The 16,494-nt window shown below is 39.4% G+C and overlaps 1 protein-coding gene across 1 annotated transcript; it reads right to left on the bottom strand.

Moving 5' to 3' along the window:
- Positions 1 to 13,964: 13,964 nt before the first annotated feature.
- Positions 13,965 to 15,461, bottom strand: LOC148033688 (uncharacterized). Its single transcript, XM_087682349.1, has one exon. The coding sequence runs from the start codon at positions 15,300 to 15,302 to the stop codon at positions 14,388 to 14,390; it is 915 nt and encodes a 304-aa protein (XP_087538475.1). The 5' UTR covers positions 15,303 to 15,461; the 3' UTR covers positions 13,965 to 14,387.
- Positions 15,462 to 16,494: the final 1,033 nt, after the last annotated feature.

Raw genomic sequence — 16,494 nt, 5'->3', positions numbered from 1 at the left:
AGCAGGAGAGATTCTTTGTGTAGCCCATTTTTGAAGATGAGTGAGAACCATGGAGTAGAATGAGAGAGATGAGTTGAATCTTCCATGTAAATATCAGAAGAAGATATTTCTCAAAAGTAACCACTATTTAAAACTCAACTAATGTTGACTTAACCCTCTTTTGACCAAGTTATCTTCAAAATGGCTTGAGAACGAAAAACAACCTACTAAGTTAGGTGGTTTGCCTCCAGATATGTCCAAAGCTCCATTTAAAACTCCAAGAAAGGCTGCCATCTTTGGTACTCCTTAACTCTTGTGGTCTTCAATGCTGACCTACCCTGACATACCTATGTACTTGAGTAATTAGGGTCCCTAAATTGAAAAGAAACTAAAACTAAAGGGAGAAGAGAGAGAAGAAGGATCAAAGACTGGTGCTCTGATACCAATTGTAACGAAGAGAACCTGACAAGACCTAAGAAAGAGAAGAAAGAGTGCAAAAGAGAGAAAAAAGTGACGAGGAGAGAGAAATACTAGAAGAAGAGAGAGAAATATAGAAAGAGAGAAAGAAGAGGAAGCAAGCCCCCGGGGAGTTCACTATAGATGTTGTATGGTATCATGTGAGTGTAAGAGAGGGGGGTTTTTGGAAGGGGACACTTAAGCGTATACATTAGAGGTAGACCCCTCTTAATTTCCTATATTGAACTTAAATTTAAGGAGGGGATAGAGGGAAAAAAGAAGGGGGGGATGCATTTGATCACCTCTCTCCATAGATTGGTTTCTCCATGGCAAGAGACCTTGACAAGTAAGGTTAAAACCCTAAATCCTCACATAATAGGGTTATTGAATTAATCATAGTGTGGGAGGGGGGAAGTCGGCACTCTTCCATGGTTTTGGTAGAGAGATTCAACTCCCCTTCTTCCAAAGAGGAGCTTGGTGTCCACTTGGTGTAGTCACTTTAAGTATAAAGGGATTCGATTCCCCTACTCTCTCTCCTCATGTGGTAAGGGGGAATGGGCACTCAAAAACATTGCGACACATACTTTGATGGTATTCAAGTGCCACTACATAAATCACTTTGTGATATGACCATTTTGATACTTTTACTTGCTTAGGATAATTCCAACTTTTAAAAAGAAAGTTAGTATATGTTCTATGAAGACTTACATTTAAGAAAGGGGATACCTAAAAAGTCATACATGTATATATCTTATAAGCTTAAATAAGGGGATATATTAGTCTTACAAGCTTCATAAATAGGGGTTTTTTTAGAAGTCCTTGCACGCAGGTGACATGTCTTCTTTACTATGAGTGAACCCCACGTGAGGAAGCCATGGAAGTTGTGAAGGTGAAGAGAGAGTTTCTTGATTAATGCATGATAACTTACCTAACCCTCTTACACCTTAAATACCATCAAGGTGACTAGTATTTCTCCCCTTATTTTCCCGTATATATATATTTTTCATTTTTCCATGTTCCCTTTACAAAGAATTCTTGCTCTATGATAAATGCCTAAGGAGTTTGCTATGTTTCTTTGCCAAGCTGACACCATATCCTTGAGTAATTAGAAGATAACTAGTATGTGGAATAAATCTAAGAAAAGATAGAACCAAATCGATCAAAGACCAATGCTTTGATATCACTTGTCAAGGAGAGGGCTAAGAGGTGAGAGAGAAAGAAGAGTAGAAGAGAGAGAAAAGAGGATAGAGAATGAGTGATGAGGAGAGAGAAAGACTAGAAAGATTGATTAATATTTAAAATATGATTACTTTTTTTAAGCAATTCTTAATTAGAATAAGTAAAACCCTTTAGAATGATCTTAATTGGGATTATGATTTTCAAAGAGAAATTAAGATAATGGCCAAAGTTAGAGAGGATAGATAGATTGCATGTAAAATACAAACATATACATATATACACTCATGCGCGCACGCTAAGTGGTAGGAGAATATTGCCACTCATGACATGCTTTCACCAAATTCGTGATGCATGCCAATCAATAGTACTTCCTTTCCACACACATTATATATACATATATACCAAAAAGAGAAATAGTGACATTTACATGGTTCCACATAGCTATTATATAGGCCTATGAAAAGATGTTGGGGTTTTGATCGAGCTTGTTGATGGGCCCATCAAGAAAATCAAAAAGTCCATTGGTTATCAGGTCATCTTCCACCTACTAAAGAGTAAATAGTAATCAATATAAACATGTTAATAAGGTATTTGTGCACCCTATTTACATAAATTTTTGAGTAATTGCATAAATATTCAATCCCTGATTGGAGGGAGTGGCTTCAAGGATTTTTAAAGGCAAGCCTTTTTTTATCATGTAACCCTTGAGAGCTAGTCTTGCTGCAATGGTGTGGTTGGAAGGAAGAGCGCTTGCCACAATTGGTGAACTTGATTGCATTTATGTCCTCTAACATCTCAAGATAGTAAACATACAACATTTTATTGCTCGAAGAAGTAATTTGACCATGGCATGTGTATCTATCTTGACATTATGTGAATGAAAAGGGTGTGCAGACCTTCTTCTTTTGCTACTATTCTTTGGTTCAAAAATGTGAGAAGGAGCCTTAAGTAGTTGAAAGATGTAACAGTCAAGATTTGGGTAGTGTAAAAAGTTTGACATAAATCATTTAAAGGAGGGTACTAAGTCTCCTTCTCTGAACTTGAAGTTATCTTCTTCCTTTTGGTTGCTGTTAACATTAAAAATAAGAGGAAAGTCATACTACCCATGCCTTTTAATATCAAAATCAACTCCATACCTTCATGGGTAGGGCATGTAGGTGGGATCTTCTATCTCAAGGGATACAGCACTACAAAAGGAAATCAAATCCTCCATGATGACATCCACAAGGTTTCTCCTCCACTTCAGTTGGGATTTGTACCCTCACACTACTTTGGGTACCTCAAACACTTTGTCATGTTAGTAATTTTATGGTTCTTGTTGCCATAATCGAGGATCTTATGCTTTATACTCTAACCATCTCTTCCCTAGTTATGCTCCTAATCTGATGGTTCGCTGCAATGCCCCTATAGGAAGTGCTCTTTGGAGTCCCTTTGGAAGAGAGAAAGAAGTGCTCTTTGGAGTCCCTTTGGAGTCTCGTTGGAAGAGAGAAAGAAAATTGCACAAGTGGCTCTTGGGACCCTATAGTTCTAGCCTAGAAATCTTGCTATTTTGATTGGTAGAAATGGGTTCCCAGCTTTGTGAAAAATATATATTTGGCATTTGTTGGGGTGATGTAGAGAACTTCCTTTTGATCTTCTCTACTCTTTCCTTTTCTCTTTGTTTGGGTTCTCCAATGCTAGGATACCAATTATTCTTAGTTCCTCTATGGAGAGTCCTGCTTCCCTTAGCTGCATCACATAATCTTCCTTTATCATCCTGTAATATGGTTGGGCCAATATTGTTGCTTGTGGCTATGGAGAAACTACAGGAGTCAAATGGTATTGATATGGCGTTTCTTGACCAGCATATCGAGAATGGGGACTATAATGATTCGGTAGAATCAGATGGTGACTCGTCAACAAAAGACTCTAGACAGTTGATGGATGACTGGTAAGCATTGTAAAATGTCAGTTGATGAACCAGACTTGTGTTTTCAGGATTTGCCTCGGTCAAATGTTCATGCTTCATGCTCTCAGCTTGAGGGGCCTTTACAGTTTATGCTGGCTACTGCTAATAATCTAATGTCGGATTACACTCAAGCCAATGAGGGTAAAGCGAGTTCTTTACTGGCAAGGGAACATGTGGTAGCTATCATGGGCATAGATCTCATTTTACAGCAGATTGCTGCTTTCCATGAGAGGGCAGCCATCTTCTACTTCATGGGAAGGACTCCTTTGATCACTAGAATTCGTGTGTGGTTGCAGTCTATACTTGTTAGTGCTGAGATGGATCAAGATGATGCTTTAGTACAAGTGCAGGGCCCATTTGTTGAAGAGATTTATGATGGGCCAAAGGGGTTCTTCGAAGTCCTTTTTCACCCCCTAAATTTCATGCTTTTATTATGCAATATATCCCTTTGTTTATGGATGGTCAATTAGTACATATAGTCCCCTAGAGACCTATGAAGGAATTTAAGGAAGTACTTATTCAGGCATGTCCTATTTGGGTTGAGGTGGTTGATTTTCCTATGCATCTTTGGAGACATCTACCTTTGGTGTTGAGAACTCTTGGTGAAGTATTGGTGGAGCCTTGATTAGCCTCCCGCAATAGGAATAGGGCCTGCATGCTTTGGGATACATGGAAACGTCGCCCATCCAGTTCGATGTTGCGGGATTGCAAACGTTGGTTTATGAGCTAAAATGGGAAACATTTGTTGGTCACTGTTTCAGATTTTCTGAATGTGATAGAAGCCCGAAGGGTTTGCAAAGTTCAATGGTTCCTGACATGGATATGCATGAGCATCATCCCCAACAAGTGGTACAGCAGCCAGAAGCGGATCATGAGTCGCTTGTCCAACATGGACATGATGATGGAATCAAGAATGTGTCTCAAACTCGTATAGAGGGTGCATCACATTCGGTTAGTCGGAATTTGCCTCTGCAGGATAATTCTTGGGTCACTGTGGTTGGATGCAATGCTAGACAGGAGCCTCGTTTGTCTCCCGCCCACCCACCTCCATTTCCTTTCACTCAAACTTTTTAACGTAGAGGTAGGGATTTCTACATAAAACCTCAACCCTCGCATTCTCTTGCAGCTCACTGCAAAGGATAAACGGCTTCTGATTCTGCTTTGTGACTTGATCTACGAGGGAGGCTTGTGCCTCCTCGTGATGTTTACCATTTTTAGCAACATCAATTTCCTTCCCATGATTCAATTGCTAGTTTGCAGAGAGCAAATCTGGTAGATGTGATCCAAAGTGAAATGGAAAAATTTCAAGCAGCTAAAGTTGTTGATGTGAAAGGGAAAGGGAAAGGGGTGGTTCAGTAGTTTTCTTTCTTTATGTTATCATGAAAATTACTTTATGGAATGTGACATGTGTTTCTTCAGGCAATAAGCAACATCGATTGTGGAAAATAGTGTTAATTGGAAATTGGGATGTTTTTTGTTCTGTGGAGCATAAACAACATGCTTTGGCAAGATCTACCTATGTATACAAGAATTATTCAGTTTTTTTTAGTAGACCTATTCCACTTAAATCTGGAGTTATGTTGGCCGTCAAATCATCCCTGCAACCATCTTTGGTTTCTCAGGACCCTCAGGGTAGATTTATGATTTTGGAAATCCTATATGAGGGAGACGTTTTGTGGCTAGTGGGGATGTATGCTCCTTCCACTACTTGAGAACATTGTCAACTCTAGGATGATTTGCACTACTGCGTCCAAGCTTTGTTATGGGTGACTTCAATGCATGTGTATCTATGGATTAGGCAACTTCATAGCACTCGATCATGGATGGTCCTGAACGACAGTCATGGGATGCTTTGGAAAATGTATCCTTGAAATAGGGCATGTGGACTCGGTTGCATCCTTCTCAGGCCGGATGTACTTATCACTCTCTTTAGCATCCAAATACTTGGGCCCTCGACTAGATCGTTTCTATATTTGCTAGAGTGATACTTTTCTTCTTGAAGTTATTGATATGTGGGTGGAGAGACAACATGTTTTGTCTGATCACTATCCTTCGGTCTTGGAGTTGAATCACAGACCTTGACTGGATTGTTTCTATATTTGCTAGAGTGATACTTTTCTTCTTGAAGTTATTGATATGTGGGATGCTTTGGAAAATGTATCCTTGAAACAGGGCATGTGGTCTTGGTTGCATCTTTCTCAGGCTGGATATACTTATCGCTTACTTTAGCATCCAAATACTTGGGCCCTCGACTGGATCGTTTCTATATTTGCTAGAGTGATACTTTTCTTCTTAAAGTTATTGATATGTGGGTGGAGAGACAACATGTTTTGTCAAATCACTATCCTTCGGTCTTGGAGTTGAATCACAGACCTGTCCATGCCTTTAAGGCCCTCCTTGCCCACTTGCCTCTTCGTTTCAATCAATCATTTTTGCTACAAAATTAGTTTTTGAAATATATCAGCAAATGATTACTTCTTTCAGCTCCAGGGTCCTTACTGAAGGGATGCAAGCTTGGGCTGTATTCAGGGATAATGCTCGATTGTTATCCTGATAGTATGGTATTCAACATGCTTCCTCTTTATGCATTGAATTGCATCATGCACAAGCATTGTTGACCCACTTGTTGTGTTTGTCTTAGTTGGGGGACTCCAATGATGACTTGCTTACATGCATTGAATGGTTGAAAGGCAGAGTTCAATCTTTATAGGAAGTGGAATATGCTAAATACAAATTGTTGGCCAGAGCAGAAGCTTTACATGACAATAACTATTAATCCCATAAATTTTTTGCTAGATTGCATTAGAAATATGCTTGTGAAAATATTGTGCCCTTGATAGATGAGCAAGGTGTTATGGTGACTAAACCTACTTTCATCATTCAGATGTGTGTTGACTTTTATAAATTGCTGTTGGGCCCACAGGAGACTCTTTCAGATCCGGTTCTTTCTGCTCGTAGATATATTTGCAATTTGGTTGTTAACTAGGTTAAGCCAGAATGGGTTGATTTGATGGAGGCCGATATTTCGGAGGAGGAAGTGGAAGAGATGCTATCTCATTTTCCTCAAAGGAAAAGCCCTGGCTAGGATGGGTTTCTTAGTGAATTGTTTTTGGCCCATGTGGAGCAACTTAAGGACCCTTTATCACGTTTGTGTCAGCAAGTGTGGAATTTTGGTGAGATGCCTTCAGATTGGAAGATTTTAGTCATTCGGTTATTGCCCAAGGTTCCCTCTCCATCCTCCTTGAAACAATGGAGACCCATCTCTGTTATGGGTTCTTTATATAAAATCTTTTCTAAAATCATTGCCAATAGGTTGCAAAAATTATTTCCGTGGTTGATTCATCCACACCAATACAGTTTCATTAAGGGTCAAAATATAATGCACAATATTTTGAATATTCAATTAGGAATCGACTATGCTAAAGCTTCACCCCAATAGGTGGTTATGCTTAAGCTTGATATTGAAAAGGCATTTGATCATGTTAGCTGGACTTTTTTTCGGAAGTTAATGACCACCATGGGATTTGGGCCTCGTATGATCTCTCTTGTGGATACTATTAGTCAAGGTGTTGTTCCCCTCACATTGCACTTAATGGAGGGAACACGGATGAAATTGCCTTGTCTCAGTCTCATCAATAAGGCTGCCCTCTTAGCCCTTTGCTATTCGCTTTAGTCACTCACCCAATGCTTTCATTGCTGGACAAGTTGGCCAATCAAGGGGAGATAGTTGGTCTGACTCCTAATGGGGCCCAACTTTTAGGGAAATCTTTGGCAAATGATTTCTTCATGTTTCTTAAGGTTGATCACTCGAATGCCAATCGAGCAATGGTTGCATGGAATATGTTTGCTATCTCATCAAGACTTCATATTGACACTCAGAAATCGATACTGCTTTCTTGCACGGAGAATGATTTGTAGGCCTTAGGCTGGCATGTAATTGTGATTTCTAGGGGAAACATAACTAGACATTTGGGAAATCCTATTGGTGTAGATGTAGCTCCCCATACATTGCTAGATTGGATGTCATCTCGTATTCATGATTGGTTCATGTACTAGAAGTCTCAAGGCTAGCCTCTTCATGTGCAACTTAAGGTTGCTCAATGCATCATGATCAGCATGATCTCATATTTTCTGCCTCTTCTTCCTTGGACCAAGAAGTCTCTTCTGGAATTGGTTCAACCTATCTTATTCATGTTGTGGAAAAAGAAAAGGAATCGCTTGGGCCAGTTGTGGATTTTGTGGTAGCATATTACTACTCCTAAAAGGATGGGGGGAGTAGCTTTGTTGGATGCTAACTTGCATATGGTAGCCTTGAGGCCAACACTTTTGTAGGCATTATGTACAGAGAGTCATCCCTGGTCACATATTGGAAAATTTTTCATAGAAAAGACTAGAATCTCTCACGCTAGCATGGTGATTCATGCTTATTGGTGGCATGTGCTTAATTCCACAAGACATGTAAAGGTCTCTTAGCCTTTTCTCCTTTCTCATTTGATGGCCTCTTGGCAGGTGATGTTACATTTCTCATTTGATGGCCTCTTGGCAGGTGATGTTACATTTTGTAGTTTGGCGCCCTCCTGATTCTCGAAAGGAGAAATCGTTGCAAGGAGAAGTGCTAGCTACTTCCAGGTTGTTGGATTGACCTCATAAAGATTTGCACAAAGATAAGTTTAATCGGATGGCTTGTTTGGGGTTGCAGACTGTTCTTGATGGTGACATTCTTGGACAGGCTCATCTTTATTCTTTTCGGCATATCTGTCAGCACTTCTGGGTACCTTGCGGCTATCATGACATTTGATTGTCTATATAGGACATGCTTTTGAGGTTCTTACCGGTATTACAACAGTCCTCTCCATGGCATGATTGGAAGTTTGTGATTTCTGATGATTTTGAGACAAGGTAAGCTAACCAGATTTATCATCAAATGGTGAAGGCCAAGAGATGGGTTGACACAGAAAAGGCTAATAAAGTATGGCATTCTTGGGATAGCAAAAAGAAGTGGCATGAAAGATTCATCCAACTTTGGAAGTCTAATGCTCCGTATTAGGGTAAAATGTTCATGTGGAGGCTGCGAGCCCGCAAGATCTTTGTTGGCTGTTGTGTGTTCTATACTACATGTGATGAAACAGCGCTTCATATTTTTGTCTCTTGCCCTGTTGCTAGAAAAATTTGGAGTTTTTTTTCCCGTGTGTGGTCAATGGCAACTCGGCACCGGATATCAATTCTTCGTGGATTATGGGAAAGATGATTTCCTTGCCTTCTTTGCATTCAGATTATTCATGCCTTTTCCATTTCCTTAGATGGACAAACCTATGGCATATTTCGCGTACTCGAAATGCCTTCATTTTTTATTCAGTAATACATGGTCATGTGGCTAGTGTTCATGGTTTAGTATTATGTTAGATATGGTCTCAGCTGATCTAGTTCTTCCTAGCATTGATGCTCCCTAGCTGGATATAGTTCACTCCACTCCAACTGTCTTTTTTGAGTGACATTTTTGAGTTAGAGTTGTGATAGAATTTTAGTTGTATCTGTGTTTTTCTTTGTTGACTTGATGGTTTGATGTAAAATGTGAGACTTGTATCCTTTCTGTTTGGTTGGCCTGAAGGCCTAGCGTGAAAGCCGGATGTAAATATTCCAATATTAATATACACTCATTCATTTAAAAAAAAAGAGAGGGGGGAGGGGACGAGAAGAGGAGAGGGAGAGTGTGAGGTAGAGTGAGGAACCACTATGGGTGAAGCTCTTTCTTCCTCATCTTCTTCTTCTCCTTCTTCTTCTTTGTAGAGCATATGCAACAATTCAGGGTATGGAGATGGAGCTTACTTGAGTTGTGGAGCCATCCACAAGCCTTTGTGAGGCCTTTGTAAATAGATTATAATGAAGAGGTAAATCCATGACTTCATTATGTCATTCATGAGAGCATGCATCAGTCATATAAGAGGTAGCCATAGCCATGTTGCTTGGCATGCTTGAAATAATAAGCATTCCATCAAGACTGGCATTCAAATCTTGCAAAAGCTATGATAAGAACCATGCAAGATCTGAATAACATCAACAACACACTTAATCGGCTGTCATTCCTCAAGATTAGGTGGATAGACAACTGTACAAAAAAAACAAAAACCATCTACAAAAAGACAAACATTTAGAATTAAATACTTACAAACATTTAGAATTAAATACTTACAAAAAGACAAACATTTAGAACTGTACACTACTCTTGCTTGCTTTTGATTTGAAGTCTTGGATTTGACCCTTTCAAGTAGAGATGAATGAGCTCTCACACCTTTGTCTTTTTCAACCCTTTTCTTGTTGCATGGTGATCTAGCAACCTCTACTAATAATAGTTAGAATCCATTCTCCATTGTTTTGAAATGAATTAGACACCAATATGAATGCAATTTCAAAGCTTGGACACCTTGTCGAATGTCAAATTTCTATATCCATGGTTGAGAGAGACAAGGAAAGGAGTAAGGCAAAGCAAAATGGAAGTTTGAAGCACTCACATTTTTTGTGATTGAAATTAGTTTCAATCATGTAATTATGATTATGTCATTAATGTAAGATAAACTAAACCATATGCTATTAATGTAAAGAGTGTCATTACCATGGTTACATGAGATAAAATATATGTACTTAGATAAAAATTTATAATTGTAAAGATTTATATCTATTTTTTAAAAAATTTTATTTTCAAAGAGTAGGAGTTCCATTACATAGGTTTTGCTCTCATTGGCCTAGAGCACTATCTATCTATATCATAAAAGGCTATTTCGAGACCTCAAAACTCGCCTAATGTATAATGTAAAATCAAAATGAAAATAAAAATAAAAATATTTTAAAATGTCTACCTTGCTATTATCAAAATGCTCATCAATACTATTCTCAAAATGAGTTCTTTAGGACATGCATTAAAAAAAGCATCCGGATAGGCACCGATATAATTGTCTAGATATATCAATGCTTATACTAGCATATATACTAATGAATGCAAGAGATCATATCGATGCTTATATTAATGATTGTAGAGAAAAAAAAGTAAGGGATCAAATCCTTACTAATATCATTACTTGCAATCCTATCAGACATAGACTACTTGTTTGCCAAATATACAAAAATACAAAATATTTGGTAATACATTTTATCAATTCAATAGAACTAAAATTGGTTCAGTATATATTGGTATGTTCTCTAGGAAGAGTTGATTTTTGGGGGGTATGAGGATCACCTCATGAAGATGCACACATGGTGTATGGTGTGAGAAGAAGCCCCTCCAAGTTTGTACTTCTTTCAATAGCTACTTATTTGAATAAGCTTACAACACATGACAAACTATCACAAATGAGGGTTGCAACAATGACAAACTACTCTATCAGATGGGCCTCCATTTGCATATGTCAACTTCTAGTACACACACTATATTGTGTGCGTGTGTGTGTGCGTGTGCGTGTGCATGTGCATGCGCGTGCGCGTGCGTACATACAAAAATAAGAGAGAAAACAACTTAGACTTAATTGCATTGTATCATTACGCTAAAGCAAGCAATATACAAGTATAAACCAAGAAAGAAGTAGAAATATAAGAAGATAGAGCACTTACCTCTCGAGTTCAAAATGTCACAATGAAAACGAGAAAAGCAGTGTAACCTTCAAGTTTAGGTATTATCACCTAGTGTATGAATACTCATTGGAATGTTTTTAAAAATGATGTCAGTATCTTTGTCGATATTGTCATTGTAAAATGAACAAGCATATCAATGCCAATTTGAATTATCATATTGACAATTATAGTGATGTCGCTATTTTAAATAGTGACTTGAATGTTTTTTACAATCATATTAGAATTTGGTGTCATAATATCCATAATATGTTGTGATGAATCTTTTTCAGGGATTCTTACTAGTTTTAACAAGAGTGATGGAACCATATTCTCCTCCTAGTGAGTCATTTTGGGGATTCTTACTAGTCTTAATAATAGTCGTGCAACCAGATTCTCCTCTTGCAATCCTCCCCACAAAGCATGTGTACTTTTTGTAATGTAATGTAGACCCACTGTAATGATGTAGCTTATGTTCCTATAGCAGCACATGTCAAATTAATTATGACAAATCCATATCTAGAGCAAAGACATTTTGATCTCCCCATTTATGCATTTTGCAATGAGGGTAGCTAATATAGTATTGTCCACTTTCATCATGGTGGAATGATTGCCATTTCAAAGTTTTTGTTTGTATTCTCCAATGCTCGACTTGCTCATTAAACCAAGTAACATCTTGGTTTGCATTCTCCAATGCTCCAGTCTAATCACTGAACCAAGTGACATCTTGCTCTCTTTATTTTTTACCAGCTCATAAAAATGGATTTGTCCTACAAACTAGCTATGTTGTTTTGTATCGTACAACCTTACACCTTCATAATTTGATAATGTTTGCAATTTACTATCCATTTCCAGCTACTCCTATTCCTATTGGTTGATGGGAATTCTACTAATATTTGTGAATGTATTGGCTTTCCCCCTACTAACTTTTGGAATTGTGACAAAAATTCCTAACAAGAGAAGGTCTTGCCCAAGTGCTTTTGGGCCATGTGTAGGTGTGTGTTTCTCTTTACCTTTCCTACTCTTGAATGTGTGCCATTACTCTTCCTTTTTGTGTTTGTTTTGCTTTGCTCCATTTTCTCCTCATTTGCTCATGTTCGCCTATTAAGATTGATCACCTCAACCCAAGATTGTTTACTTGAAGCTAATGGAGATTTGGTAGGTTGATTGTCTTCTCTTGGCTAAGGGCATCCATTGTAAGAGTGGCCCTAGAGATCATAATTGTAGCAAGTTCCTCCCTTCCCTTCTCCTACTTATAGGTATTACCTCTAAGAGTGGCCTTAGAGACCATAATTTTTAGAAGCTTTTGCAAATTTACTCCATGAGAATTTAAATATGAGTTTCCTCATGTATGAAGCATCAACTTCCAAGATTTCTAGTTGCTTCTCAAATGTCTCACAGAGTAAGCAAATGTGATTATGAAAGGGGCTTGCTAGGGGTGGGATATAGAGTAGCTTCCTAGGACCCTTAGTGATGTGAGGAAGTAGATTGTAGAGGTACACAAGTAGCTCTAGGATTTCAACCCACATGGAAAGCTCCTTTTTGAGGTAATATTTTCCAAATTCGACTAGCTACCAAGGCATGACATACACCAAGCCCAATACACAAAAGTAAACTCCTTGCTCCTACATTTTCATAGGTACTTCTTTGCTATAAAAAATGACTTCAAAAAACCCCTTGCCACCATAATAGATCTAGTCCATAATTCCCTCAGGTTTGAGGATAGTGTGTTGCAACTTCCATTGCTTTGAAAGGTCGCCCCATAAACAACCACAAGCTCCTTTTTATGAAACTTAGAGCACATTGGAGCACACCACCTCAGCATTTAGAGTTACGTTTTGGACTAATCCTTGACTTCTCTCTTCCATGTTTCATGTGAGATCGATTGCTAGCAACTCCGTAACCAAGCTACCAGCTATGGATTGTCTTCAATAGGTAGTTTAATTCCTCTCTATGGATAGATTGAATAGTCTTTGTAATCATGCTCACTGTCTTGCTAAATAGTTTCCCTAGAGTTCCTACCATCCAAGCCAACCACTGTGTTTTCTCTTCTATGTGCTCTCATTGCAGAATTCACAATTGCCATTGATGCTTTGTTGTTGTTTGCATTCTCCTCCATGACTCCCATCTTCCTTCTCCTTCTCTGCAACGGCTAACTTGTCAATGGTGGGTTTTGGCAAGCTCCTATACAGGCAAGTGCATGGGAGAGCCACGTGGACAAGCTTCTTGAAATGGCAAAATGCGTCTGAATTATTGCTCACATCTTAAGTAATTATATCACTAGTTCAATGCTCTCGTGAGTCCTCGTCCTCTCCCTTCACCTAAAGCTCCTACTTGTTCCAAAAAGAGTTCTTTCAAGGTGGGTCATTTTATTGCCTTGTAACACGTAAGGGATTCTTTTAGAATACTTGATTAATATTTAAGCTTGCTTTTTTTGTATGGAAATGAGTAGGGGTATTTTCCCATGGTGCGTCACGGAACGTATTGACTGTGACTCAATCCCTTCATGCGTAAGTTTGGGCATATTATCCCAGACACAATGAATGAAAATGTTAAATTTCATGCGTTCCCACGATGTGTTAATAAATTACATTTTTTATTTTCCAAGTAAAGCATTCATTTTGGGGGTACTGCATGCCAATTTTTTTCCATTATGTCCCTATTAGGCAATCGAAGCATACATCTGGAGGTAAAACCAGTTGACCGTTTCTTCTCACGACTGCTCATCATGGATAAGACAAGAACTGATTAAGTAACTATTAATCTCGGAAAAAACACAAATTACAGTTATATCAATATCTGGATGCTTCTACGATCGTTTGCCGCGTCCACAAACACAAGACAATCTCCAATTATGTATAAGACGATCAATCTTGTACATATTAACTAAAGATGCTGCGGATGATCGCCTGATCTTTATCTCATGCAGTCTTGGAAACCTTAGTCAAGTTCTAGGGTTTATCAAACAGTCTTTTGATTATGCAATTTTGCACAGTAAAATAATATACTCGAAGCTCATACATTGTGCTGGGTCAAGGTTTTGCGAGATTTCTGATGACCACACATGTTGTGAATCAAGGATGCACTTCATGATCATGATCACAATATACACATAGATATGTGTGTATGTGTATATACATGTGTATATATCATGGGTGCAATTCACAATCAACATAAGCACACATGTTGCTGGATCATGAATGCAAGATTTGATGATTGAATATGATCAGCCATAGTTGGTACAGTCCCTCTTGGAGAGGGGCACGTCTGCAAAGTAGCTATGGTGGGTGGCATAGGAGCCTCCTTGGACCATGCCCGAGAGGTCACCGGCTCCTTCGAGGCTTATCATACAGGAGACATAGCCATTCTTGAGCTTGTGCCATGGCCACAGGAGGAGGGAGCAGAGGGACCTATTCTTCTTCTTCTTGTGGGTCTTATGATTGTGATTATGTCTGTGGCCATTAATGTCCTCAGAGAAGCCTTTCCTGAGGATGGGCTGGGTGGAGGAGGATGAAGAGAGGGAGGAAGCCACGGATGGGGGAAGTGAGGAAGACATGGACATGGAGGGGGGGAAGGCGGGTGCATGTTGCAGGTGGCTGAAGGGCTCATCAGCCTCCTCCACCACGCAGGATAGCTTCATGTTGTTGCGGCCGGCGCTGTTGCGGTAGCTCTCTCGCCTCGACGCGAAGGCAGCGTCTGCAGCAGCATGCAAGGGCACTACCTCCATATCCACCCCAGGCCTCAAGAACGTCTGAAATTGATGGCCACCGTGAGTCTTTAAACCAGCTGCTTCTTGTTTTCCTTCTTGTTCACCTTCTTGGCTTTGTGTCTGTCCCGCCCCAGCCACCATCTCCTCTTGCACCACCGTGTGATCCACATTGTGCTTTGAGGATTGATCAATATCGGAACCAGAAGCAATGGGAGGCCGCCTCATGCTCGGTTCTTGCAGCACTGTATTTCTGATATTTTTTCTGATGGATTGATGATACTGATCATCATCAGAAGCGGAAGCCATGGCGGATCTGATCAGCTCTTGCACCATTGTACTGCTGATATGGTGTTGGATGGGCTGATAATCTGGATCATAATCAGGAGCGAGTGGCGAAGGAACCGATGATGGTGCAGCATGGCTGGAATTCATAGGTGCGGGAAGCACAGTAAGCAGCAGTCCTGCAATTGTTGTTGTTGTTGGAGGAGAGGACGTGATATTCTACCTACGACACTATAGTAAAGCCGCACAGACAGAGAAAGACAGAGAGAGAGAGAGAGAGAGAGAGAGAGAGAGAGTGTGTGTGAGTCTCTGAGCTCACCGAACCTTCGTAATAAAAAGCCTCACGCGCCCTCGGCCTCTCCCCTTGACCAAGCTCTTTCCACTACCTACCCATTAATCACAATTTCTAAATAAGCAAATTCCACGTCAATTCTTTGACCAATTAATACTTCAAATTCTTCAATAATATCAGTTTTTCTCTTTGTTGTGTTTCCTTTATTAGATTTGATCCTTTTTGTTTTTTGGCTAAATTTGATCCTTAATTTTAAAAAAAGAAGGCATCTAGGGATGGATAGGCCCTAGTTAGTCCCTTAATTGCGCATTATAAAAAAAAATTGATCCTTAAATGGAATCTTAAAGGGGTTTCTCACAGGCCCTAGTTAGTCCGTTAACCGCTATTTCAAACAGTTGCAATCTTAGAAACTTTGTCCCGTTTTGCAATCTGCACCCAAAAGAGGAATCGTTTGAGAAATGGGGCATAGTTTACAATGCGAAGATAGAAAAAAATTCCAGCACTAAATGCAGAGATTAGGTGGCTTAGTTTATGTGCGACAGGCCTCATAGTTCTCTCTCTCTTTCGCTCTCTCGAGTTGTTCCGATGAGGGTTTTCCCACGGGAACAATTTTCAAGCACATTCTAGGTTTCACGGTCGAAAAAGCAAGCCACATAGGAGGTTTTAAAGCCCCACCCCCAACAACCCATCTAATAAAAAGTATAAAATAAACTCTAGCAAAACATGCAAACCCTATTTTTGGGAATGTTTTGGGATGGGTCCACTTATCCCACTCCATTTTAAGAAATGTTTTTTGGGAGAAACATCATCCTTTGGGTGTTCTTAAAAAAGTGGTAGTTTTTTTGGCAAACCTAAGTACCTCCCCACATGGCCTAGAGGGGTCCTCGATTTTTCAAGAAAACCTTATGAACCCCCTACAAAGGATCATCATGGGAACAACTCACTCTCTCTCTCTCTCTCTCTCTCTCTCTCTCTCTCTCTCTCTCTCTCTCTCTCTCTCTCTCATATGAAAACATTATTAAAATGTATCCTCAATAATCATAGCCTTAG

Source organism: Lygodium microphyllum, chromosome 7 (genome assembly GCF_053477565.2).
Source record: "Lygodium microphyllum isolate KBCC chromosome 7, Lygodium_microphyllum_v1.1.10, whole genome shotgun sequence".
NCBI lineage: Eukaryota > Viridiplantae > Streptophyta > Polypodiopsida > Schizaeales > Lygodiaceae > Lygodium > Lygodium microphyllum.
Note: the sequence above shows the minus strand (reverse complement) of the source record. Positions and strands in the feature narration are given on the sequence as shown.